This window comes from Canis lupus, chromosome 2 (assembly GCF_003254725.2).
Source record: "Canis lupus dingo isolate Sandy chromosome 2, ASM325472v2, whole genome shotgun sequence".
Classification (NCBI taxonomy): domain Eukaryota; kingdom Metazoa; phylum Chordata; class Mammalia; order Carnivora; family Canidae; genus Canis; species Canis lupus.
The window spans coordinates 71,048,391-71,074,648 of record NC_064244.1 but is presented as its reverse complement, the minus strand read 5'-3'; the positions used below and the strand labels follow the sequence as shown (position 1 = coordinate 71,074,648).

The window sequence follows — 26,258 nt, the reverse complement described above, 5'->3', positions numbered from 1 at the left end:
TTAATGTTGGATTCTGATTATGGACTAAGTTTTGACCAGCCCATGAAGAAATGAGAAAAATGTAGTGGGCTTTTTAAAGTACTGTCTTGAGTCTGAGATAATTTGACCTTCCAACTTTTTAAAAAGGACATTTCAAGACTATAAAAATGAATAGGTGGTGATGTCAGAAGTCTTCATTTTTAAATCTCCTTAGTTGACAAAATAAAAGTTGGCACCACTATATTACTTTTTTCCCCCTGGTCCATGACATCTTTAATGTCTATGAGACACTCATTTAGACTAGCCCATCACTTTACAATTGAAGCAGCTGAAGCCAGGAATGGTAGTCTAATACAAGAATTTAAAGGCTAGAGGAAATGCTCTACATGTGCATGGTCATTTGTGAAAATATTTGAGCCCTTACTACCAGTAATTTACTATGTTAAATATAAAATTTATATGTTCCTGCCTCCTTTTTATGGATCAGGAAAATGAGGCATAGTAAGTAATCTGCCCATAGGGCCACACAGTTTAGGAATGATGGAACCAGGATTTGATCTCAAGCACTCAGACTTTAAATCCACACCTTGAGACATACTACACTGCATTTTTGCATCACTGATAGAACTGTCCTGCTCACCTCCTCTTTCATGAAGCATTCTCTAAAAATCTGGAGTAGTGACAATTTCTGCCCAATCTTTTCTTTGGTCAGCACCCTGTGAACTTTTCATTCACCACCCTGCTAAATGAAGCCTCTTGTTTGTAGTATCCATTTACAATCACAATTTTTTTCAGCATCTCCATTTGATCACTCATAAATAAAAGATGTTTTAAGAAAGTTTTCTGACATCAATATGCTTCTAATATCTCTAGGTTCTCTTCTACAGAGGTCTCAAAGTCTAAGAAATTAATCTTAGTTGAGATACCAAAATCCCAAGGCAGCTGGCCCATCAGGTTTTCCATTTCAGGGACTGCTGCCCTTCAGTTTGCTGATCTATACTGACATCATTGGCGCCCAAACAAAGAGCATTTTGCTTTATAAGACCTAGGTAAATGTAAGGTGCCATTACATCAGAAGCCAGTGTGAATGTCAGCTGTGCTGGAAACAAGAAACATGGCCAAGGAGTGAAGAATTATAAGGGTAAGAATATAGCTTTAGGTTTCTTAGGTGTATAATCAGCACTAGAAGGAATTAAATAATGGACTACAGACAAACTGAGTAATTGAAAGGCAGAGTTGATAAGATGTTATCATGTCACTGTTACCTAGAAGTGGCTTCAGTACCACCTTATGCCTGAAAAGGGCATGGAACCTAAAAGTCCTGGACAATCTCTGTAGATAAAAATACCTCATTATTTTCTGTACACTCAAAACACTTGAGAATAATTCCTTCTCAAGAATCATGTACTTGTGCTCAAAGGACGACTGATAGCCTGTTTTCTTGAAACTAAGTTTAGAATGTGTATTTTTCTTATAAGCCTGGTTTTTGGAATCATGTCTAAAAAAGAGAGTATTAACAGGCCATTTGATAAGTGATCCAATCAGCATCCTTGCTGGATAAGTTTACTGTGCTTTTGAAGGTCAGAGGAAGAGATAAGTCTTCTGCCTGCCTAAGAATTTAAAAATCCAAGTTAACATAATGCTGCAGTTAAAGTTTGATGCCTTGGAGATGTCAAAAGGGCAAACATCAGGCTGATGTTTGATTTAAAAATCCAAAGGACCAGTGGCAGGGAATCAAGAAAAGTAACTCCATCATAAAGATAACTTGTGGTGCAGTGCCTGTTTTTGGGTGAACAATAATTTTGCAATTGGTGTCTTTAAAAAAGGCCAGGTGATCCTCTCATGTTTTCTACAAAAATGAAAGTGTTGGGAATCAGTTGTGTGCTAATAACAAATCTAACTATCAACATCTAAGTATAAGAGACAGTGGTGATTTAAAAGCATCGCCTTTGGCATCATACAGATTTAGGTTCGAATCCCACTCACCACTTGTTCTAGGGTTAGACTGGATAACTCAATTTCTCTGAGCCTCCCCTCAGGAATCGTTATACCTATCTCAACAGTGTTTGAGAATTAAATGAGACGATCTATATAAAACACCTACTTGAAAAAAACAAGCAAGCAAACAAACACCTACTTGCCCAGATAAGTCAGCACTCAATAAACCCATTACAACGAGACCCCCTGCTACTGGTCTCTCTCAGACAGCGGTAGGCCTAGGGCAGGCCTGAATCCCAGCGTTTCCTTGCACTATCTAATGACTATGACCAAAATTTTAAAATCCAAAGGGGCCACAGTTTAACTGTTTCATTCATGCACAGTTAAGATTTGGACGTCTTCCTTCTGATAGGATCCACCCTTTGCTGCAGTTTGTCCAGTTTTCATAAACAAACTAGATGATCCCCTAAAGTGGCCTCCCAGACAATCTACAGAAATCCTCAGACCCAGATTTGCATTAGAAAGGGGAAGAGCGTGCATGCAGCTCTGCGGAGAAGGTCCAGAAGAAGAGAAATGATCACCCCATTCTCTTAAATTCTGCCCTCTAGCTTCTCTCCAGATTGGGGTGGAAACGCGGATGGTGCAAGGGCAGGGTCCCAAGAGTTTAGAGCCCAGGAGCGTGTCTGGAGAACGCAGGGAGACTGATACACCTTCTTACAAGCCCCTTTCCTTAGACACTTCCCGGCCAAGGAAAGCCCTAGCCTGCCAAGACTTTCAGAGAAGGCCAGCGATCTCAAAATACCAAAAAAGAACTTAAAAATCAGTCCCCAGCCTCCACTACCACTCAGACACGTCCCGTGCGTGCGTAGGTGTACGTGCGCGCGCGCGCGAGTGCGTCCGCACAGACTGATGGGATGCCGCCTCTCCCCTCTGGGTCTTCCAGTTTCCCGGCGTGCTTAGGGCCCGCCAAATGGGAGGGGGAGACGCAAGATGGCGGCAGCCGCGAACTCCGGCTCAAGCCTCCCGCTGTTCGACTGTCCGACCTGGTGAGTGGCGGGGCGGCCAGGGCTGGAGTGGCCTGGCCTGGCCTGGCCTGGCTTGGCCCGGACTGGCGGGGCTACTCATTTCTCGCAGCAACCCGAACGGTTCAGAGACCCTGGAACTGATTGAGGGAGAACTGTCCGTCGGGCCGGGCGGCGTGTGGAGGAACCGGGAGCCTGGAGCCCGGGCCCAGAAACTGAGGAAACCCGGACTTGGGGGCTCTGAGGTGCTCGCTTAGGCAGTCCCTTGGGCGATCAGCCGGCTGCCGGGGCGCTTCGGGGCCTTGGCCGCGAACTTACCCCAACTCCTGACTGAGTGCCTGGTGCTCTTGTGGAGCGCCGTACCTGCCCCGCTGCTCTCCGTCCCGAGCGCGCCCGAGCCAGCTTCCCGGCCCCAGCCCAGGCTCAGTGCCCCGCATCCCTCTGTGGTCGCTGCATCTCCCGTGCGGTACTTGTTTCCCGCAGACTGGAAGCGCCCTGAGGGCAGGGACGGCTCTGACCCACCTCGCAGCCGGACACAAGTGGGCATCAGTCATTGTTGGGATGAACCCCTTTCAAGCCCTTTCAAGCTCTCGGAAATGATGGGATGATTTAATTTAGTCTTTGAGCGGAGTATGAGGTGAATAAATATGAATTGCCCTACAAGGAGACCGTCCGAGTTAGAGCTATTTCTGCTGTAGCTCATCACAGTTTATGCATTATGCGTTTCCCTTTCCCATTATATTGAGATCCTCAAGGGCAAGGGCTGTCTGATGCATCTTTGTGTTCCCAGCTCCCAGGCCTAAGCCAGGCACATAGTAGGAGTTCAGAAAAGCATATTTTGGATGTAACATTTAACATTCCTTTCCCTTTTCAGGACAAAATGGGCTTTTGTCGAATGCACTGCCCTTTCAGCAGCTGCCATAGAGGAGTTGGGGCAGGATTGTGAGATTATTATGTTGCATCTTCAGTTAGATGGATGAGGATGCGTATTGTGTGTGTGTGTGCGCGCGTGTCTGTGCGCGCGCGTGCACGGGGCGGTGGGGGGCAAATGTAGGGACTCTGGCAAGATTGTTCTTTCTTCAAACTTAAAAGGAGCAAAGGTCAGAAGCAAGTGAGAGTGTGGCTGTTTTCTGGGTCCCTCTGCGTTTTTTGGTTTTTGTTTTTTGGTTTTTTTTTTCACCCAGTTGCTTCAGTCTACAAATTGTATGTCCGTTTTGGTCCCTTGCTGCATTGATTTCAGAAGTTAGACCAGATCTGTAAACTTATATTTGGGAGGGACTATTTGAGAATCACCTACCATTTCTTTAGAGTCTGGTATGTACCAGGCACTGTTTGGTGCTTTGACATATCATGCAATACCTTGAATAGTATTATAGAAACATAGAGAACAGTTCCCCTTAAACATGCCGTTGTAGAAAGACCTGTTCAAGGGTAACAAATATCTCTTGTATTTATTGGTACCTGGTTTTATGGGCATGCTTTTGGATTGCCCTAGCCCCCTAAATATGCACCTCTGATTTGGTCTCAAAGCTCAGGATAGAACCTTATGTTTATTCTGTGATAAGACTAATCTTGATCAGCCCCAAACATCAACTGATTTATTCTACCTTTATATGGTATTAGTGGTCCTGGTAAATCAGATTCAAACTCTTAAGTAACCAGACTACCCCAGCAATAGTACTTGGACTCTCTGTGCTGCTTTTTCTCTGAGGTAGATACTCAGTGTTAAAATATAGGTTTCTTTGGTGCTGCTCTAAATACAGATCCAGTAAAGTCTGTTTTAGAGCAATTGAATCACTGGGGAAGTGTCAAATGTAGAAAGGAGCTGTAATAACAGTGAAGTAGATGACATTTCTGCTTGAACATGAACTAATTATAGGCTGGTAGGAGAGCTGCATTGTTGAATGGGACAGTGATTGTAAATGGCATTTACAAACTTATGCTGAAAATACTTTTCTCACTCTTATTTTTCAGGGCAGGTAAACCCCCACCTGGTTTACATCTGGATGTAGTCAAAGGAGACAAGCTAATTGAGGTATGGAAATACATGTCTTCCTTTTTTTTCTCATCACACTAAACATTTTTGCCAATGACTCACTTTTCCACCCCCTCTCCTGTGCTTTGTTTTCCAGCAATGCTACTTTCGTTCATCCTGATTTTTTTTTCCTATTAAAAGCACATGGTGATATAACACATTCAAACCTGGTATCTCCCACAGACACTGAGTTTTTTGTGACTTCTCTCACCTTCCAGATGAAGGATTTTAATTGATCATAGGCTTATAGATCCCCATCACACTGGACTTTGTGAATTCTGAGTATATGGAGTTGTATAGAAATTCCAAGATATGCGGTAACTGAAGAAGAAAGAATGATGTAGATTGTGTTTCACTTTTAAGTTGCATTTATGCAATTCAGGCCCAAGTCCTTCAAAGAAGTATAGTAAGCTAAGATGCTTGCTCAAAAAAGAGAATGGCATGGTGATGAAACTGATTCATTCATTCAAAACACTTATTGAATGAATGCTTACTGTGTGCCAGTCATTGTACTCAGCAGAGGGACTACAGCAGTTAACACATCAAACATGGTTTCTGTCTTCAGATTATCCGGTAGGAAACACAGTCACACAAAAATTACATGATTATGATTGAAATAAGTACTAAACAGGAAAAGTTTAGCAGAATTCCAGCTTTTATACAAGTTTTTAGAATGAACATCACATGGCACTTCATGTATTTTGATTAGCTATTAGGTTGTATACATTTTTTTTAATCCTCATGGTACCATTTACTTACCAAGAAATGGAGATTAAACCCAGTATGACCATGGAGTTGTGAGTCTTCATGTCTTAGAGCAGTTTTATGTTTACTTACTCAGAATTCAGGTTCAAGGCCCTGTTATTTAATGCAGTTGTTTTTCTTTAGCATGTATAGCAAAAATCAAGATATTCCATGGTTAAGCCATCTGTGAGATCTCCTGAAGGAGACCCAGATGTTTTGCAAAGTATTAAGGTAGGATTTGTGAGGAATTCTGTTAACTCATCATGCCCTTTGCCAGTCTCTTTAAAGAGGCCTTTTGTCCTGGGTACTTCTATCTTAAAGGTTCTAAAACATCCAGGTTGTTCAAGGAAATAATTTATCTAAAATGTCTGTAAAATCTTTTTTACTATAAACTATTCTATAAAATATGGTTGCTAAATAACATGAAGCTTTGAAGATGTATAGGGATTTATTTTGTTACTAGATTAAGTAAATCTTTAATTTGCAATAGAAAGAAGCAGACAATGAGGCATAGCCTTAATGCTAATATCACCTTCCTTTGTAAAATAATTTATATTTTCAAAGCACTCTAATTTGTCAGACACCCCTCTGATTACTGGTTTCCATTAACTGATCATGTTTTCTTTTAGTGCTCTTAGGTATGCTGAATTGCCATACAGTTGTCAAGTTACAATCCTTAGACATCACTGTATTGCTTCTGAGAGGAATAGACATAAGATGTGCTTATTTTTAAGGATTTAGGCAGCACTTGATACTAACCGAGCTATCTATATCCTAGCCTTGTGCCAAAGGCTTGTGATGTGTTGTGATAGCTGGGTTTAAGAAGTGCAATATTAAAACAAAAGCCATGAGTCTTTTAAGCCCAGTGTGTAAAGACACACTCTGAGTTATAACTCAGAGGCACAACTGGATAGTGGTATTAGCCATACCTAGTGAAGAAATTGTGGTGTTAGTGACTTTTAAAAGCCAGTGCATTATTTCATTCACTTGACATTGTTGAAGAATTAACACATTTCCTTTTTTTTTTTTTTTTAAGATTTTATTCATTTATTCGTAAGAGACACAGAGAGAGAGAGAGGCAGAGACATAGAAGAGGGAGAAGCAGGCTCCTTATTATAGGGAGCCCGATGTGAGACTCAATCCCCCGACCTGGGATCACGCCCTGAGCCAAAGGCAGGTGCTCAACCTCTGAGCTACCCAGGCGTCCTCATTTCCTTGATTCTAAAACATACTATTATCCTCATATATTTGAACTTTTTGTAATTGAGGTGTCTTTAGTAATGAATGTATATATATATATTTAATTTAGAGGCCCTTTCTCCTCTTTTCCCTCTCTTAATACTTAAGAGAGGTATGTCTGGTATGTCTTTGGCTCCTTACAATTATAGAAATTTGGTCAATATTATAGTAGAACCCAGGAGTGGGTGATGTTATACATTGTTTCCTTGAGACTAGCCTATGAGCAATGTAGTTAGCAAATCTAAGTTTTTGCAGACATAATCTGCGTGCATATAAATATGAATGAGAAATGCCATGAGATTCAGCCTGTGTAGACACTAGCTGGAGAGAACAAAATGTTGAAATTTCAGGGCTCTCTCAGTTCTAAATCAATGTCTTATTTGTAACCCAAATCTTAATTTGGAGATGACATGGGGATGGTTGAATGAGCTGTCAGGCTGTTGTTAAATCTTGGTGCTCCATAGTGGTATGGACCTGGGACAGGCTCTGCTAGCAGCAGATGGGCACTGTGGGACAGTTTCCCAAAGGTGACCCACATACCTAGGCTAGCTTGAACCAATTGAGCCTTAAGGCTAAACTTGAAAGAGACTAGATAAGTGATAGTTAACAGAAAAATTAAGAATGTGACCCATAGTTCTTATTCATTTCTCAAAATGTTCCTTGCCTTATGGTGCATTTTTTTTTATGTAGGTAGAGTGAAGAAAATCTATAATGTAGTGCTTAAAAGAGCTTGGACTCAAGTAAGACAGACCTGAGTTTCTAATCCAGCTTACAAATACAATAGTGTCCCCCCCTTATCCAGTTTTGCTTCCCATGGTTTCAAGTACTGACACAGATGATGATCCTCCTGACATGTTGTCAGAAGGTCAGTAGTGGCCTCATGCTGTGTCACAGTGCCTGTTTCATTCACCTCACCTCATCTCATCACATAGGCATTTCATCATCTTACATCATTACAAGAAGGGTGAGTACAGTACTATAAAATATTTTGAGAGAGATACCACATTCACCTTAACTTTTACTACAGTATATTGTTATAATTGTTCTATTTTATTATTGTTAATTTCTTACTATGTCTGATTGATAAATTAAACTTTATCATAGATATGTATGTATAGGAAAAGACCCAATATATGTAGGGTTTGAGATTATATGAGGTTTCAGGCATCCACTGGGGATCTTGCAATGTATCCCCCATGGATAAGGGGGCAACTACTGTGTTTAGCTGTGTGAACTTGAATATGTTACTTACTTTCTTTGTCAAATTGAATTTGCCTCAATTTCGTCATCATAAAAATAAGAATAAAAGTATGGACCCACCCCACAGAGTAGTTGTGGAGATGAAGTGACAGCAGGAAACTTAGCAGAGTGTATGGCACTTAAGTGCTCAGCAGTTGTTACAGTATCAGTTTGAGGTATATTTCTGGATTCATAAGGGGAACACTAAAACATAGAGGAGAATAGTGGCCCACTGTGAGTTCAGTGACACAGCTAGGAATGAAATCTAAGCCTCTTGAGTCCTAGCCTGGTACCATACTAACTTGACTATTTCTTTCTTTTTTTTTTTTTCTCTAAATTTTTAAAAAGATTTTATTTACTTATTCATGAGAGACATCGAGAGAGAGAGAGAGAGAGGCAGAGACACAGGCAGAGGGAGAATCAGGCCCTATGCAGAGAGCCTGATGTGGGACTCGATCCCGGGTCTCCAGGATCACACCCTGGGCCGAAGGCGGTGCTAAACCGCTGAGCCACCCGGGCTGCCCTAACTTGAATTTCTTTACTCAGCTTTGTGCTTTCTTCTTTTGGGGATTTTAGGAGGAGTGTAGTGTGAAATATGAACTAGAGCTTAAGGAGACGTGTGTAAAGGAAAAACATAACATATTCAAGTTGTAGATTTCTAGAACTGGGAGAAGTGTTAGCAATAATTCATTTAGAATCCTTCATCTATAACAGCCCAATCTACAACCAATCAGCAAAGGCTTTACTGATCCAGGATTAAAAGAAAAATAAGAGTGGGGCACCTGGCTGGCTTGGTGGTGGAGCATGCAACTCTGGATCTTGGGGTTGTGAGTTCAAGCCCCATGTTGGGTCTAGAGATTACGTAAATGAATTTTTTTTTAATTAAAAGAAAAATAAGGACAATATTGTGAGTGTTCCATAAAGCTAAAATGAGCTCAAAGAATGTCCTTTATCTTTACTCTTCCTACTTATCTGGTGTTGAAATGACCTTTCTTTTATAAAATGATTTTTTTTTTAAATTTTTATTTATTTATGATAGTCACACAGAGAGAGATAGAGAGAGGCAGAGACACAGGCAGAGGGAGAAGCAGGCTCCATGCACCGGAAGCCTGACGTGGGATTCGATCCCGGGTCTCCAGGATCGCGCCCTGGGCCAAAGGCAGGTGCTAAGCCACTGCGCCACCCAGGGATCCCTATAAAATGATTATGATGATACTAATTGGTGACAGTTTTTTTTAATGTCCTTATTTGGCAAAATAAAAAGTTAACAATGTTACATCAGCTTCTTCTCCCCATATAATTTTTTTACTAATAGTCTGCTGGTCTGTGAAATCCTCCTTTCTGCTATGATATTGGGGCATTCTATAGTTTTGGGTTCTTTTTAGTGGCATAGCAGTGTCTAGAAACATTTTAGAGCTCTTCTCTTAGAATTGTTTTAGACCCATTGCACATTGTTTAGAATAATGGCATTGCATGCAGGTCATTAACACTTGAGTTCAAATCCCAGCTCTGCTGCTTAACCAGCAGAGCCATCTTGGATGAGTGACTTCATCTCTCTCAATCTGTTTCTTGTCTTTAACAGTAGAGGTGATACTTGTTTCACAGAGATGTTTTGAAAATTAGATGAGTTCATGCTTAAAATGCCTAGCAGTAAATAGTCTGTCAATACATGTTAACACCAATACGTTTCTCCCCCAAACCTAGACAGTCTTTGCCCCATGAAGTAGTTCTATGTTTTGACACAGCAGATACTCATGTAGAGTTAACTTAGAATAATATTTTTTTTGTAGCCAATGGAGTTAGATTTAGGTGCTCATACAATGATATCTAATGTAAATGCACTTTCTAAAGAGGGTTCCGAAAATACTTTGGGGCTATGGCAGCATGATTAAAATATGCATAAGTATTTATACCCTTTTCCTTTCCTAGCCAATTGTTAATACTCATTTGAATGTAAATTTTCTAAACAGTTTTATTACTTTGTAGACACGCTTTTTTTTTTTTTTTAAGATTTTATTTATTCATGAGAAACAGAGAGGCAGAGACACAGGCAGAGGGAGAAGCAGGCTCCATGCAGGAAGCCTGACGTGGGACTTGATCCCGGGTCTCCAGGATCATGCCCTGGGCTGAAGGCAGCGCTAAACCACTGAGCCACCCTGGCTGCCCTGTGGACATGCTTTGTACTTGTTTCCTGGTTGACCTAAAATTAAGATCCAGTGAAATCTTAAATTCCTAATGGATAGAAGATAGCCACTCCCACAGGCCACATTCATCTAATAGAATTAAGAAAAGTTCTTTTCATACCAACACAAGACATTAAACCACTGCATTTGGGGAGATTAATTGCCATCCATCCCCCAAAAATGCTAGTAAATTGTTCTGAGCTCTTTATCTTGAAGAATAGTGGGAAATAGTTTTGTTTTTACCTTGGTAAGAAATTTTATCTATTCAAGATTCTCTGCTTACTAGATTAGAAGAATTTTTGTTAAATCCTGTTGAAACAAGATTTAAGTAATATTTAATTTAATATTTATTTAGAAACTGATTATTGATGAGAAGAAGTATTACTTATTTGGGAGAAACCCTGATTTGTGTGACTTTACCATTGACCACCAGTCTTGCTCTCGGGTCCACGCTGCCTTGGTCTACCACAAGCATCTGAAGAGAGTTTTCCTAATAGATCTCAACAGTAGTAAGTAACTCACATCCTATCCTTTTTCACACATTCCCTTTGGGGTAATGTGAAAATGCTCTTTGGGTTCTTCAGTTTTGAAATCATGTTTTATTGTTTATAGGGAAGAAGTTTATGTTTGGTTTTTAAATCAGCTCTTCTCTCTTTCTGAGGTATCTCCTATTTTCCTGAAATAATTGATGACTGGAAAGAGAAGAGGGTTTTGGGGAGTCATGTCCTGGAAAAGGCAATAGGTATATTCAGAGAACCCCAAAAAAGATACCCAGGAACCAGGGGCTATGGGAATTCAGGTGTTTATAGGACTGCAGTAAAACTGTCCAGTTAAAGCAGAAGCTAAGGAGGGTTCCATTAGAATTAGTATTAGAATTAGTGGTGCAGAACATTAAAAAATACTTGCTTTCAGTGAAATTAAAATTTTAATTTTAAAATTTCAGTTTTTAATTTTTTTATGATGGGTTCTTTATTCCAGCTACATTTTGCTTTGACTTGCTAATAATACCAATTTTTATTCCATGAGCATATTCCAAGTTAAGATTTTCAACTTTGCCAAAGATAATCCCAGAAAAGCAATTGAGACTTAACTGCATGGGGCTCTAAAGTTTGTTCATTCTGCCCATGTATCAATAGAGTGTAAAATGTAAAGGCTCAGGAGGTGGGGGGTAGGGGGTGGGGTAACTAGTGACAGACATTAAGGAAAGCACGTGATGTGATGAGCACTGGTTGTTACACACAACTGATGAATTATTGAACTCTGCATCTGAAACTAATGATGTACTATATGTTGGCTAATTGAATTTAAATTAAAAAAACAAGTGTAAAGTCCCCTGCTCCTGGGCTGATCATGTGCTGCTATTTATCCCCTCTCTAATACACACACACACACACACACACACACACACACCCAATCTGCTTATATAATGGCGCCTTGTCTCACAAGTACTTACTTGCAAATTTATCTCATCTTTTCTCTCCATTTTATAACATGCAGAATGCAGACATGGAAAAATATTCACACTCTCCAGTAGGATATTGGCTTTCCTTGGCATTCATATTGGGCCTATTTTAGCCAACATCCTTTATTGTCCTGGAGAAAACCCAAATATAACTGCCACCAGACCAGAAGTTCTTATATTCCTTATACTTGGGGCTGGAGAGGTCAGAGCACAGCAATGTCTGTCTTCTGCCTTGTGGGGCATGGCTGTTGCTGGGTTGGAGCCATTTCTGCTGGAGCCAGAATGAAGCCAAAGCTGTCTGGCAGCAGAGAGCAAGCAGTGGTCTTTGTTATATGGGGTAAGGACATGTCTGAAGATGTGTAAGAAATCCACTGAAGAGATTTAAGACTCAGTGAAGAATTTCCTTTTCATTGTGACCAATGACAAGAGATGCAAAGTGGACCCAGTGCTATTTTCATTTAAAAAAACAAAACTAATGTGCTGGGAGGAGCTACTCACCCTCCTACAACTCCGGTTGGTTTTTGTTTCTGTTTTCTCTCTTATATTTCTGATTTGATTATTCCCAGCACACGGCACTTTCTTGGGTCACATTCGGTTGGAACCTCACAAGCCTCAGCAAATTCCCATCGATTCCACAGTCTCGTTTGGCGCATCCACAAGGGCCTACACTCTACGTGAGAAGCCTCAGACACTGCCGTCAGCTGTGAAGGGAGATGAGAAGATGGGTGGAGAGGATGATGAGCTCAAGGGCCTCCTGGGGCTTCCAGAGGAGGAGACCGAGCTTGATGTAATTCCACGTCCGTCTATGGCATTATTTTGTCTTTTGGGACTCTGGTTTTTGCAGTATGTAGCTGTTCTGAGTAGCTTGAAATACCAGTGACTTAGAATCAGGAGGTTTTCTTGAGCCCAGTAGTGAGCTTTGCCATTTTGCCAGGACATTGTGGCCTGATGTGACACACCTGGAACAGCTCTGCTGTGTACACTTGGCTGTGTCCAGCCAGACCTCACAAGGAGTTCCTAACAGTAGACCTTCATGGTCTTCTCTGCATCCTCACTGGATATTAGAAGCCAAGGCTGGGAGTTACATTTCTAGAGCTGCACGGTCCTATGCAGTAGCTACTAACCACACTTCTGGTACTCAGTAGTTACATGTGGCAGGTGACTACCATATTGAATGGCAAGGATATAGAACATTTCCATCACCCAGAAAGCTTGGTTGGATAGCACAGGCTTAGAGAAACTGAAGCTTTCATTCAGTTATGTTGTTTTTGTTTTTGTTTTTTTGATATGGTTCAAATAACCTAAGAATCTTCTGAATAGAACTAGGCTGCTTTTGGTCTTAGAGGCCTAGCTGCCCTCAAAGGCCATGAATTTTATAAGATGTAATTTTAAAGTGCTAAAGTTTTCCTTTTCTAGAGGCCAGCCCCAGTGGTTTGTGATGCAACTGTTGTCCTTTACATGTCTGTTGCTACACTGGTGTGATTGGTCTATTCAGGTGGACCAAATGCCAGCATGTCCTTAACTTTCTTCATGCATTTACCTGTTGTTCATCAAGGCAGTTTCCCAGCTCTTGGGAAGAAAAGTACAGCAGAATCGTTATAATTTAGAAGTTACTTTGTTCAAAAGAAGTAGCCTCATAGCAGGGCACCTTGCTGACAGTCACTCTTACCCATTTCTCCTCCAGGTTGCTTCTGTGCTTCCCTGTCTTTTAGGTTCAGTTTGTTAGGTCCTCCCTGGGTCTTGATTCTCAAGACATTTGGAATGTCTCTGACTGCAGTGCAGATTGGAATAAGTCCAGAGGTTTGGGAAGAGGCAGGCAGCAGTGCTGAGGCCAAGTTAATCATTGAAATAGATAGGTGGTTATGAATAGAAATGGGGCCATATACAGGGACAGGGAGTGACAAACTATTAGTGCCAAATATTAAATGCACTGACCCTGTACTTCTGAGCTTTAGTAGGGAGGGCTGCGGAAAGAACCTGTCAGTTGCCCTCTCTCATCTCTGTTTCATTACTTGAAGGCAGTTCAGGGAGTTCATTCTGGTCACATTCTTTAATTCGCAGCATGAATACATGATAGTCTTTCTTTCCCCCCAAGACACAGAACCTCAACTCAAAGATATTTGCACAGACAATCTGTTCTCAATCCAAGGTTCTTTTTTGTCTCTTTGTGACCATCACTGCCCCCTAGTCAGTGAGGATGTTCCATAGTCTGTCAAAAGAGGCTTGTTAATAGTATCCTTCAGATTTCCTGTGTACTGACTCCTGTCTGTCTGTGTGAACCCTGGCCCAGAACCTGACAGAGTTCAACACTGCCCACAACAAGCGGATTTCCACCCTGACCATTGAGGAGGGGAATCTCGACATTCAGAGACCAAAGAGGAAGAGGAAGAACTCGCGGGTGACTTTCAGTGAGGATGATGAGATCATCAACCCAGGTGAGGTGTCTTCCTAGTTTCTTCCAATGAAAAGGTTGTGATCTCAGAGAGTAGTGTGCACAATGTGTAGGTTAGTTGTAATGTTTCTCAACAAGGTGTAGGATAACTAGTGCTATATAAAGGAGAGAGGATTCTTACAGGTCGTTGATGGAGTACCCTCAAACACTCAAGCATTATCCAGTTGCCTTTTGAAAGAAGTAGCCAAAGGAAGGACCCATGTAATTCAGCAGACAGTGCGAGGCTGTAATTCCCACCTGCTGATCCTGCAAGTCTGTATCATAGTGGAGGTTGAAGTAGAGTTGTTTGTTGTCTTACTGTCTGTGGAGTTCTGAGTATGATTGGTAACTCTAAGATTGGAAAACCTATCACCATCAACCGCACTGAAGACTTGCCTCTCTATAAGGATTTAATGCATAGTTTGTATGGAAATGTCAGCAAGCTGAGAGAGCATCTGCTTATGGAAAGGTCATCAAGTTCACCAGTTTGTTCCATCATTCAACCTCCATTTATTGGGCTCACATAGTATGTCAAGTTCTCTGGTAGGTAGATGACATCGAGCCAGGAGGTATCGTTTGTATGATGAGGATAGAATTGAGATTCCGAAAACCTTGTTTGAAGTCAGTCTCATTGGATGGAAACAAGGATCCCAAACTAACAAGTTGTTTTACTTCCCAAATGAAATACAATGAGAATAACTTTCAGGTCTTGCACTTAGGTTCAAAATATCAATTATTTAAATGCAGAAGATCCATTCCAGTGATAGCTCATGGGGAAAAAATGATCTAGGGAGTTTAGTTAATTGACTGAGTCATCAGGGGGATGTGGAAACTAATCAAGTGCAGCTTAAGTTGCATTAATAGAAGAGTAAAGTTGCATTAATAGACAGTAACCCCACTCACCTATGTTCTGGGCAGACTTCACCCAAACGGGTTACCAAATGCAAGTGCGGCCTCAACTACCAAATGTGTTATGTAGTCCTGAGGGAGGAGGAGACTCACAGCTATGGAAAACCATCCCCCAAATGCTGAGAATGTAGGGGAGCCATGCTTGAGGAGGCACAGCCACTGTAGTTTGGATATTTGCAGGACTGACCTTAGAGGAAAAGGAATAAACAAAGCCAGAGCCAGTGAGTAGAAGTATTTAGCTCAGCATAAAAAGCAACAAGGGCAGCCCCAGTGGCACAGCAGTTTGGCGCCGCCTGCAGCCCGGGGTGTGATCCTGGAGACCCAGGATCAAGTCCCATGTCGGGCTTCCTGCACGGAGCCTGCCTCTCCCTCTGCCTGTCTCTGCCTCTCTCTCACTCTCTCTGAATAAATAAATAAATAAACCTTTAAAAAAAAAAAAAAAAGGCAACAACAAATCCTTCTTATATTTAGAAGAATTTAAAAAGAGTCCTATGAAAGATCAAGGCATTCGCTCGTTTGGTGTGTGGATAGAGAGGATTACTCTCCAGGCAGTGAATGCCCAACAGAAGTGTTTAGGCAGGGGCTGAGTGACCTATTGGGGAAATTTATTCCTGGGCCCCAGAACCTATTGAATAAGAATTCCTAGGGGTTGGACCTAAAAATTTATAGTTTTAAACAAGCTCTTATTTGTACTGATGAATAGCCAGCAATTTGGGAATCACTGGACTGGTCAATCTTAAATATGTTTCAGAACTCAGAGTCTGATTTGCTCTGTTTTTCTCTTTGAGAATTATTGCCCTGAGGGAACCTGGATGGTTCAGTCAGTTAAGCATCCTACTCTTGGTTTGGGCTCAGGTTATGTTCTCAGGATCGTGGGATCAAGCCCCTTGTTGGGCTCTGTACTGAGTGTGGAGTCTGCTGGCATTTCTCCCCCTCTGTCCCTGCCATCACTGTGGTTACACTGTCTCCTCCCTTCAAATAAAAATAAATAAATATAAATAAGTAAGTAAATAAATAATCATCTATCTTTTTTAAAAATTAAAAAAAAGAAAAAAATATTGCCCTGGAGCAGAATGTGTATTCAGACAGAGCCTAACATAGCCGTTAAGAGGACCTGAGTGTGAAATGGACCTTTCCACTTAGTAGCTCTGTGACCTTGACCAAGTAACTGAACAGATATTGGCCTCACAGGATTGGTGAGGCTAAACGATTAATATATGTACAAATGTACAAATACTTTAGATCAGTGCTCGGCAATCTGTAAGCCCTTGGCAAATGTTAGCCATTATCCCCATTGTCCTCAATTACCACTTTTGTGTTTTATCCACACAACCTTTTCCTATACCAGAAGTAGACTTAGCAGGGAATTTGTCAGTAGATCTTTAGCGGCAGACATCTCATGAAATGGGTGTATCCTCTTTCTTGGAGTGGAATGACTAAACATGAGGAGAAGGTGAGAAGCCTGAGCACCATTCAGCCAGCACGGCACAGGACAAGGAGCCCTCAGAGAGTTAGCCCCACCTCTCCAGAGGCCTGTTGAACATGTGGAGTGCATATTCCATTAGCCACTCCTCTTGGGCTCCGGTTGCTATTGTGCTTCATTTAGCTTTCCTTGCTGAAGGGATGATTGGAACAGGGCTCCTATGGGGATGAGAAAAAAGGTAAGGATGCCTTTTATAGAAACCTCATCTCTTTCCTGATGAGCCTGGATCTTTTCTTCTTTCTTCATATAAAAGTCATTCATTTGTTCATTCACTGAACAAAGATTTGTTGTGAATGTAATGCCAGGGTATATTCTTTGGAGGCATCCTAATATGTGAAAAACCAGACTTATTAAATAAGCCAGGGATTAATTATTCAAATAATGAATCTTTGTTTTCCAAAGGGATTCGTAGGAGTGTTTCTTTGAATAGCAGACACCCTTTCTGCATTTAAAATAAGATCTACAGCCCCTATAAGGGAAACTGCTCCTTTCCATCACTATATTAAGACAAAGGGGGCTTGGAGTAGTTTTTTTTTTTTTTTTTTAAAGGAATTTTATTTTATTTTTTTTTTAATTTTTATTTATTTATGATAGTTATACAGAGGGAGAGAGAGAGAGAGGCAGAGACATAGGCAGAGGGAGAAGCAGGCTCCATGCACCGGGAGCCCAATGTGGGATTCGATCCCGGGTCTCCAGGATCGCGCCCTGGGCCAAAGGCAGGCGCTAAACCGCTGCGCCACCCAGGGATCCCATAGTTTTTAAATTAATGATAGTAATTTTACCTGCCCGTTTCCACGATTTCAGCCTTCATCGAGAAAGGTCCTGGTCATCCTAGGTTATCCAGCCCAGTTGTCCCCTCTGTACTCCAGGAACACTTTTGCCCCCTTCATTGTACTGTAGCCTGCCCAGCTTTTCAACTGTAAACTCCTTAAAGGCAGGACAGTATCTTGCTCTTTATTCCTGTGCTTGATGTGCAATAAATGAGGCATGAGAGAGTTACAAGCATGTCCCTTACTTGGTCTTAGCACTTTCTTCCTGCAGTGAATGAGGCTAGAAACTTTGTAGGACACAATAACGTGTGTGTAACTTGTGAAAAGGAGCTGCTCCCTAGCACTTTCTTCCTGCAGTGAATGAGGCTAGAAACTTTGTAGGACACAATAACGTGTGTGTAACTTGTGAAAAGGAGCTGCTCCCCGGGCAGCCCCGGTGGCGCAGCGGTTTAGCGCCACCTTGCAGCCTAGGGCGTGATCCTGGAGGCCCTGGATCTAGTCCCACATCAGGCTCTCTGCATGGTGCCTGCTTCTCCATCTGCCTGTGTCTCTGCCCGCCCCCCCCCCCCCCGTGTGTGTCTCTATCAATAAATAAATAAATAATCTTTAAAAAAAAAAAAAGGGAGCTGCTCCCCATTCTGCCCAGACAGGGGGCTTCAGATCCCCTGTCTTGATTGTATACAGTTGTTCAGGTCGGAAGGCCAGTTAACTTGGAAGCCCTGGGTCTGAATCTCAATTTCTGTCATTTGGTAATGAGCAGTGGGCATCGTCAAGGTGCATGGTATGTGACTACTGCTTATGTGTCACATGTCATTATTTTATCACTAACATGGGATTGATGAAATCTGCTCTTTGGTTTCTTCCTTCAGAGAGGGACATATATGGAATAGGAAAGAACTTGGGAAGGCAGTACACTGCAGTGGTCCAGAGCCCAGGCCTGTTTCTGACTGCTTTGACTCAAATCCTGGTCTGTCCAGTAATCATACTGGGGAGTCTGCTGGGGAGTCATGCTGAACCTTGCATGGTGACTGGACCAGGCACATCACTCCTCTATGCCTGAGCATGTGTGTTAGATGTTAGATGTTGACTCTAGTCGTCCTCATCTTGTGGAGTTGTGAGGATTTAATGCAGTGCCAGCACTCAGTAAGCACTTGAAGTGTTAGCTGTATTTTACTGTTTTAATATGAGTTGTGATTACTTTGTTTGCAGTGGGCCCTATTGCTTTAATCTTCCCAGCAGAGTATCAAACTAACCCAGCTCTTGTGTCTTCTGCAGAGGATGTGGATCCCTCAGTCGGTCGCTTCCGGAACATGGTGCAGACTGCTGTGGTCCCCGTCAAGGTAGGAAGCACATTGTAACAGGATTTGAAATGCCATACAGTCTAGTTTAAAAACCCACTCTATTACACGTGTAGGTAAATGTTAGTTTTAAGCACGTTCTCTATAGGGCATCTGGGTGGCTCAGTTGGTTAAGCATTTATCTTCAGCTCAGGTCATGATCCCAGGGTCCTGAGATTGAGCCCTGTATTGGGCTCTCTGCTTAATGGGGAGTCTGCTTCTCTCTCTGCCTGCTGCTTCCCCTGCTTGTATGTACATGGGTGTGTGCTCTCTCTCTCTCTCTTTCTCTCTGTCAAATAAATAAAATCTTAAGAAACAACAACACACATTCTTTGCTCTTCTCCTATTTTTCATCATGTGGAAATACTTTCATTCCACCTGAATCTAAAGGATCTGGAATGCCATAGAAAGACTGCAGGTGACGGGCCAGCTTTATGCTGCGTGTAAATTATGGTGTGCTGGGAGTCTCAGCTTACCTCCCAGCAGGGTGCAGAGAGGCCCACTTTTTTTTTAGCCTTCCCTTTTGACTCCAAGTAAGCTATTAGGCGAGGAAGAGGCATTGTTGCATTTCTGCACAGCACCTCCAGCTTTGGCCATGCCTTTGTGTTGTGATTGGGAATGACACAGATAGGAAAGGCAGCCCAGATCTGGATTAGGCTGAAAGATCAGGTGTGTTGAAGAACCAAGAGGTGGAAGTTACAGAGATGGTCTGATTGCTCAACATGTGGAAGAATTATTTGACAATATAGACTGTCCAAAGGGGGCAGATGGCCCATTGAAGTAGTGAGATCCTTGGGAATTAGAGATATTCAGGAAGTGATTGGAAGATGCTAGTCAGATGTACTATAGAAAGGTTTATTAAAACAAAAAACAAAAAAACTTCAGGGGCATCTGGGTGTCTCAGTCAGTTAAGTGTGCAACTGTTGATCTTGGCTTAGGTCTTGATCTCAGGGTTGTGAGTTCAAGCCCTGCATTGGGCTTCATGCTGGGGGTAGAGCCTAGTTTGTTTGTTTTAAAATTATTTATTTATTTATTTTTAAAAAGATTTTATTTATCCATTCATGAGAGACAGAGAGAGGCAGAGACACAGGTAGAGGGAGAAGTAGGTTCCATGTAGAGAGCCCTATGTGGGACTCGATCCCAGGACTCCGGGATCATGCCCTGGGCCAAAGGCAGACGCTCAACCACTGAGCCACCCAAGCGTCCCTAGAGCCTACTTAAAAAAAAAAAAAATCTTTATGGATTGTATCAAACTAGATTGATTAACTATGTCAAATTTTTGGTTAGTCTTTTTTAATCCAAAAGGGGTAGAGGGTGGAGGGGGATCTTGCGTGAACATTCATAAGGCAGTGTGAAAAAGTACAGATGGAATGTTTTTCCATCTTCATAGCATTCATGTGACATTTCTCTTAGAGCTCTTTTTCTCTTTTTGCTTCTTCCTTTGAAATGTTCTGTTGTCATTAAAGTATAAAACCAGGGCCTCCTGGGTGGCTCGTTCAGTTAAGTGTCTGACTCTTGATTTCAGCTCAGGTCATGATCTCAGGGTTGTGGGATTGAGCCCCTAGTCGGGAGCTTGCCTATGATTTCTTCTCTCCCTTGACCCCTCTCTCCACCAACCCAAAAAAGTATAAAACCAGCAACGGGGCAGGCACCTGGCTGGCTTGGTCAGTAGAGCATGGGACTCCTGATCTCAGGGTCGTGAGTTTGAGCCCTACTTTGGGTGTAGAGATTACTTTTTTAAAAAAGTATAAAAGCAGCAGATATTTTTACTTGTTTGTCAATTTTATTATGATATAATTTATATACAATAAAATGCATACATTTTAAGTTTGTAGTTTAAGTTTTGACAAATATATACATGTGGGTAACCACCACTATATACTTCATATATAGATTTACATCACTCCAGAAAGTTCCCTTATGTTCTCTTGCTGTCAGCCCCCAGCACCCAGTAAACTACTTCCCATCACTGCAGATTTGTTTTTGTTTCAGATTAATGTTTAAAAATCAGGCAGTCAACAAGATACTTTTTATTTAAGTACTTAACTATCACCTGTTATCACCTCTGCTTCCTAAAAGGGTGTTTTAATGTCAAAAGGAGAGGGAGGCTATGACCTTGAGATAAAGAGCAATCACTTAAACTGGACAAGTTTTTTTTTTTTTTTTTTTTTTTATTTATGATAGTCACACACACAGAGAGAGAGAGAGAGAGAGAGAGAGAGAGAGGCAGAGACACAGGCAGAGGGAGAGGCAGGCTCCATGCAGAGAGAGAGAGAGAGAGAGAGAGGCAGAGACACAGGCAGAGGGAGAGGCAGGCTCCATGCACCGGGAGCCTGATGTGGGATTCGATCCCGGGTCTCCAGGATCACACCCTGGGCCAAAGGCAGGCGCCAAACCGCTGCGCCACCCAGGGATCCCTAAACTGGACAAGTTTTATGAAAAGCTTATACATTGTCTTCATTTTTCTCAGGATGGTGAGCCCTTTGTGGGGAGCAGTGTTTGGGGGCCACCATGTTAGACAACAACTGTCCCATCTCTTCAGACCCTGAGATTTCAGGATAGTGAAATAAGTTGTCCTGGGAAGAGCAAGCCAAGGGATTGGGGCCTTCTCCCAAGTTTCTAGGGATGGCTTAAAGAAGGCTAACTAACACCCTCTTGTGCCTCACCTCTTGCCTCCTTTGTTCCTTCTGAACCACAGAAGAAGCGGGTGGAAGGCCCTGGCTCCCTGGGCCTGGAGGAATCGGGGAGCAGGCGCATGCAGAACTTTGCATTCAGTGGAGGACTCTATGGGGGCCTGCCCCCCACACACAGCGAAGCCGGCTCCCAGCCGCATGGTATCCACGGGACAGCACTCATCGGTGGCTTGCCCATGCCATACCCGAACCTCGCCCCTGACGTGGACTTGACTCCCGTCGTGCCGTCAGCAGTGAACATGAACCCTGCACCAAACCCTGCAGTCTATAACCCCGAAGCTGTCAACGAACCCAAGAAGAAAAAATATGCAAAAGAGGCTTGGCCGGGCAAGAAGCCCACACCTTCCTTACTGATTTGATATTTTTGGTCATGGAGAAGGGTGGGATTGGGTGGGAATTGGGTGGAAGGGTGAGGGGGGAGCTAATGAACTAGGGAGAAAAACTTTCCATGTGTGCGGTCTCGTCTTTCAGAATGTCTCCTGGGGCCCTAACCATGTACTATTAAAGCTGGGGGTGGGGTTGAAATATCCCATAAAGACCTGTCTTCAGAACACTTTGAGTATAGAGCAGTATTTCCTATTTCCTGCTAGGTAGGCTGCCCTGGCTCTTTCCCAGTCCTTCCATTACCTCCTTTTCTTTTCTCCCTCGTTCTAGGGTCATTTTGATTTAAAGTCCCGTACCGTGGGGGGAAACTCCAGGCCCTCAGGTGGGATCTAGAGCCGTGGCGGTGGCAGCAGCATCAACCAGCCTGTGGGTCCAGCAGCCTGATTTCTGTTTATTGTCCCTGTAAGTCCCAGATAGCGAAGGGGTTGCCATGGATCCCAGGTCGGTCAGAAGAGGGTTTAGAATTCTTTAGTTAAACTAAGGTTTCGACTCTATGTTTGCCTAAGTCACTGGTTTTGAGGTCCAATAGTTAGGCTTTTTTCTCTTTTGTCCTTTCTGTTGGAATGAGAACATTTTGATTTTCCTTCATCTGTGACCAGCGCCCATAGACATGGGTGGGTAGTTTGAAACTTGAGTATTGTTGGCACTTCACCTGTTTCTCTTGTCATACCTGAGTGCTCTACTTGCCGAAGTTTCTTGTTTGATCCCAGAGTACTGTCCTCTAAGGTGTTGCTTTCCTTTTCAAGTGTGTTGTGAAGGCAATTTTTTAAGGATATGACCAGTTAGAGCAACAATTCCAATTAAAAAGGAAAAGATTTTACTTTGCAAGTAACTGATGTCTTTAAGAGGACATTTTTAAGTGTTGGTTCAGAGGCTCTCCCCTCCTCTACTGAGAGCTCTCCTAACCCAGAGCTCCAGGACTCGGCCCAGCTAACAAACGTAGGAGACGAAGGTAGCAAACAGTGATATGAGCTTTGTACAGAGATTTGTACATTTGTGTAATAGGCCTTTTCACGCTTTATGTGTAGCTTTTTACCTGTAACCTTTATTACATTGTAAATTAAACGTAACTTTTGTCATTTCGTGCAGTCTGTGATTTGTCACCATCAAGGATTCCCGCTACCATCGGGAATGTTTGTCAGAGGTACAGCTATCGGGCTTGGGAGGTGATGCTCTGGCCCCATTTTATTGCCACAAATAAAGATGCCCCCTGCTGAATGTGGAAATTCTAATTAGAGATTCCAGTCCCCAGACTGAAGCCTCACTGAGCAAAGTGGGTTAAGAGGTGCCTGGTGCCCTTCATCAGGAGGCAGAGCCACAGAACTGACACCAGGAGCCTGGGCTTCAGGGCGCCTGTCCCGGGTGGGCATTGCATGAGTCGCCAGCTCTCTGCCTCCGGCTGCTCTGCCCACCAGCTCTCCAGCTCGGGAGGCTCAAGTTGTGTAGGTTTGTAGGGGTTTCAGCCAGAGTTTGGATCACATGTGTGTGTCTTGCACAGCAGGACCTCATAGGCAGGGAGTGGCTTTGTGGTGAAGATGCCAACTAGCTTCCAGATCGCTTGGGCTGAGAGTGGCCTTGGGGCCGGAGCAGCCAGTGGAGAAACGGATCCGTAAGGTCTCAGCTGTGTAAGAAGTTGACTTGTTATCTTCTGTAAAGATGAGGGTCCCCATCTTACCAGGACACCTCCCTCGTACTGTAGTGAAGGTGATGTGTTAGTGCTCCCCACAGTCCTTCACCCAGCACTTGTCCACCCTGCCCACCATTTACAGCAAGTCATTTAACTTCCACAGGCCTAAGGAGAAGCCTGTTTTTATCCCCACTTTACAGACGAGAAACAAACTTCCCTGTGATCCCACTGCAGCAAAACTTTAGTCTGAATCCAGAGCCTGAGCGTGGGCTTCCACAACTTCCGGGAGGTGTGAGGGTGAGGGACGTGCTTGGCCTGTGGGTAGCACACCCACCATCGTGCTCGGTAGGCCAGAGCTCTTTCTATGCCTAGGTTTGTTTTGGAGTTAAAGTTTTCTGACCTGAACAACTTACTGCAAGTTACATGTGGGCTTAGATCTAGTTTAAATAATAAAATAAACCCTTCCTGGTGAGGGAGCCTATAGTGTGTGTTATTTGGTTTCAGAATCTGAGTCACAGAGGGAAACTTGCAGTGTTGTCTCAAAAACTCAGCAGAGAATATCCACGCCTGCCAAGTTCCACCTTTCCCTGCAAGTGCCCATTTGACTTTAGTGGAAGGAGGACTTTGGTAGTTCCGTGACACAAAGGAGTGTGTATGTGTGTAGGGCTCACCTGGCACCATATGTCCGATTCATCCCAGTCATGTTGTAGTGCCTCTCAAAGATGAGCACTGCAGACAGGGGCTCAGCTGCCTCTCGCCCTTAATGCAGCTCTAGACGGGACCTCTGGTGGATAAGCCCCTCCTGTTCACCACAAGGACTGGCAGATGGTTATCACTCTAGTGAGCACGACACTGCTGTGGGACACAGTATCCCCCAAGCCTGGGACACAGACCTACTCTGGAGGAGAAGCAATTGCAAGGTTTCCCCCGAGGCCTGTGCCCACTCATGGGCCATCCATTAAGGAGGGAGGGGATGACCCTTGTTCCCTTTCCCAGGGTGAGAGTGGGTGGTGAACCCTGTGGTGAAAGACACCTGTGGACAGGAAGCAACCTACCCTGGGGTGTCTGGGTGGCTCAGTCAGTTAAGCATCTGCCTTTGGCTCAGGTCATGATTTCAGGGTCCTGGGATCAATCTCCACATCAGGCTCCCTGCTCAGTGCTCAGTGGGGAGTCAGCTTCTCCCTCTCCCTCTGCATCTCCCCCTGCTCTCTGTCTCTCACAAATAAATAAAATCTAAAAAAAAAAAAAAAAAAAAAAAAAAAAAAAAATTCCCCAGGTGTTTCTGGCTTAAAATTAGCTTTTGGTGACAGCTTGCTTAAAATATGTCCTCTAGCTGCAAATCAGAATTCTAGAGTCCAAAGGACTTACGAGATCCTGTCTGGATCCTTCTTTTTGCTTGTGAGCAAACCATGACAGTGGGGACCCACTTCTTGCAACTAACATGGATGGAAATGTGGGACCAGGCACGCAGAAGTGCACCACCCTGTCTGCAAGAGGCCTGCCTTCTGGAAGGAGGCACTCATGTGCACACACACTAGCGGTGCTGTCACGGCTGAGCGCTTTAGTGGAAGGACAGACAGGGTGAGGACAGTAGAGAAGGGCAAGGAGGTCAGGGAGACGGCATTTGACACATTTGAGCGGAGCACTGAAGAACTAGTAGGGAATTGCCATAGGGAGGAGTGTGGATCAAGCTTCTCCAGGCAGAGGAAACTGCGTGAGAGGGAGGACTCAGAACTGTGGGGGTGGCGGGTAGGGGTAGCAGGCAATCAGAAAGGCAGAGGCCAGATCCCACCCCTAAGCTTCGCGGGGCAATTGGAAAGTTTCAAGTTACGCAAGGTGTTTTTTTCTCCTCCTCCTTTTTTTAAGGTTTTATTTATTCATGAGAGACACAGAAGGAGAAGCAGAGACACAGGAAGAAGCAGGCTCCATGCAGGGAGCCCGACGTGGGACTCGATCCCAAATCCCGGCATCACGACCGAGCCAAAGGCAGACGCTCAACCACTGAGCCACCCAGATGCCCTTCCGTAGTTTGTTTTAAAAAAGAAGAGAGAAAGGAAGAGGAAAGAAGGAGAGGGAAGGAGGGAGGAGGGAGGAAGGAATAGCAGAGTTAGTAGAGACAGGCTCCTGTAGAAATACTAGAAAATCCAGAGCACGGGCATCTCGCCCCACCCCCACCCAGAGTCCGGGAGGGACTTCCAGGGGCGGAGGGGAGGGGGGGAGGGTTTCAGGATTCGGATGTTAGAAAATGCCTCTGGCCTCAGGTGAATAAGGTTGTCCCCGAGCACAGGTGAGTCTCCCTGGTTCGAATGCTCCCTCGCTCACGGTTTAGCAAACCGAAAGTTAAGTCGGAATGTTGGGAAAATATGGAGGAGAGAGTTTTGCCATAATTGTCTCCGCAGGGGCGGCGGGGCTGGGGTGCGGAGAAAGCTTCAGAGGGGCGGCCTTTGCTGCTGCCGGGAGGCCGCGGGGAGGGCGCGCCAAGCGGGGGCAGCCTCGGGAGCAGCGCGGGCGGGTGATTAAAGGCCCCAGCACAAGATGGGGGTGGCGGGAAGGCGCTGGGGCGCTCACCCACGGCGCCTGGACGGAGATTGGAGTGGGAGGCCCCCCTCTGACCCCGGGCGAGGCGCAGTCCCGGAGTCGGCCAGCAGGCGGGGCCCGCTCGCCTCCTTGGAGCGGCCGTGGGCGCGGGGCGACCTCCCGGGGCCGGGGGAGGCAGCGGGAGGAGGAACCGGCTGGCTCGTCCTGCGTCCTGCCCGCGCTTGTCTTCGCTGTTCCCCTAACTC

General features: G+C 43.9%; 1 protein-coding gene and 1 non-coding gene across 4 annotated transcripts; both read left to right on the top strand.

Annotated features, from left to right (window-relative positions):
• The first annotated feature begins 986 nt into the window (after positions 1-986).
• On the top strand, positions 987-22,927 carry PPP1R8 (protein phosphatase 1 regulatory subunit 8). 3 transcript variants are annotated; one of them, XM_035713336.2, is made up of 7 exons: positions 987-1,120; positions 4,914-4,974; positions 10,735-10,888; positions 12,408-12,628; positions 14,132-14,276; positions 18,710-18,774; positions 21,470-22,927. In XM_035713336.2, the coding sequence occupies exons 4-7, from the start codon at positions 12,563-12,565 to the stop codon at positions 21,821-21,823; spliced, it is 630 nt and encodes a 209-aa protein (XP_035569229.1). In that variant the 5' UTR covers positions 987-1,120; positions 4,914-4,974; positions 10,735-10,888; positions 12,408-12,562; the 3' UTR covers positions 21,824-22,927. The 3 variants fall into 3 exon arrangements, with proteins under 3 accessions (XP_035569229.1, XP_025302706.1, XP_048961641.1); XM_025446921.3 differs by lacking the exon at positions 987-1,120 and adding an exon at positions 2,809-2,963; XM_049105684.1 differs by lacking the exons at positions 987-1,120; positions 4,914-4,974 and adding an exon at positions 7,897-7,921.
• LOC112660691 (small Cajal body-specific RNA 1) lies at positions 6,461-6,626 on the top strand. The gene has a single exon (XR_003137139.1). It is a non-coding gene; the product is annotated as a small Cajal body-specific RNA 1 (non-coding RNA).
• Positions 22,928-26,258: the final 3,331 nt, after the last annotated feature.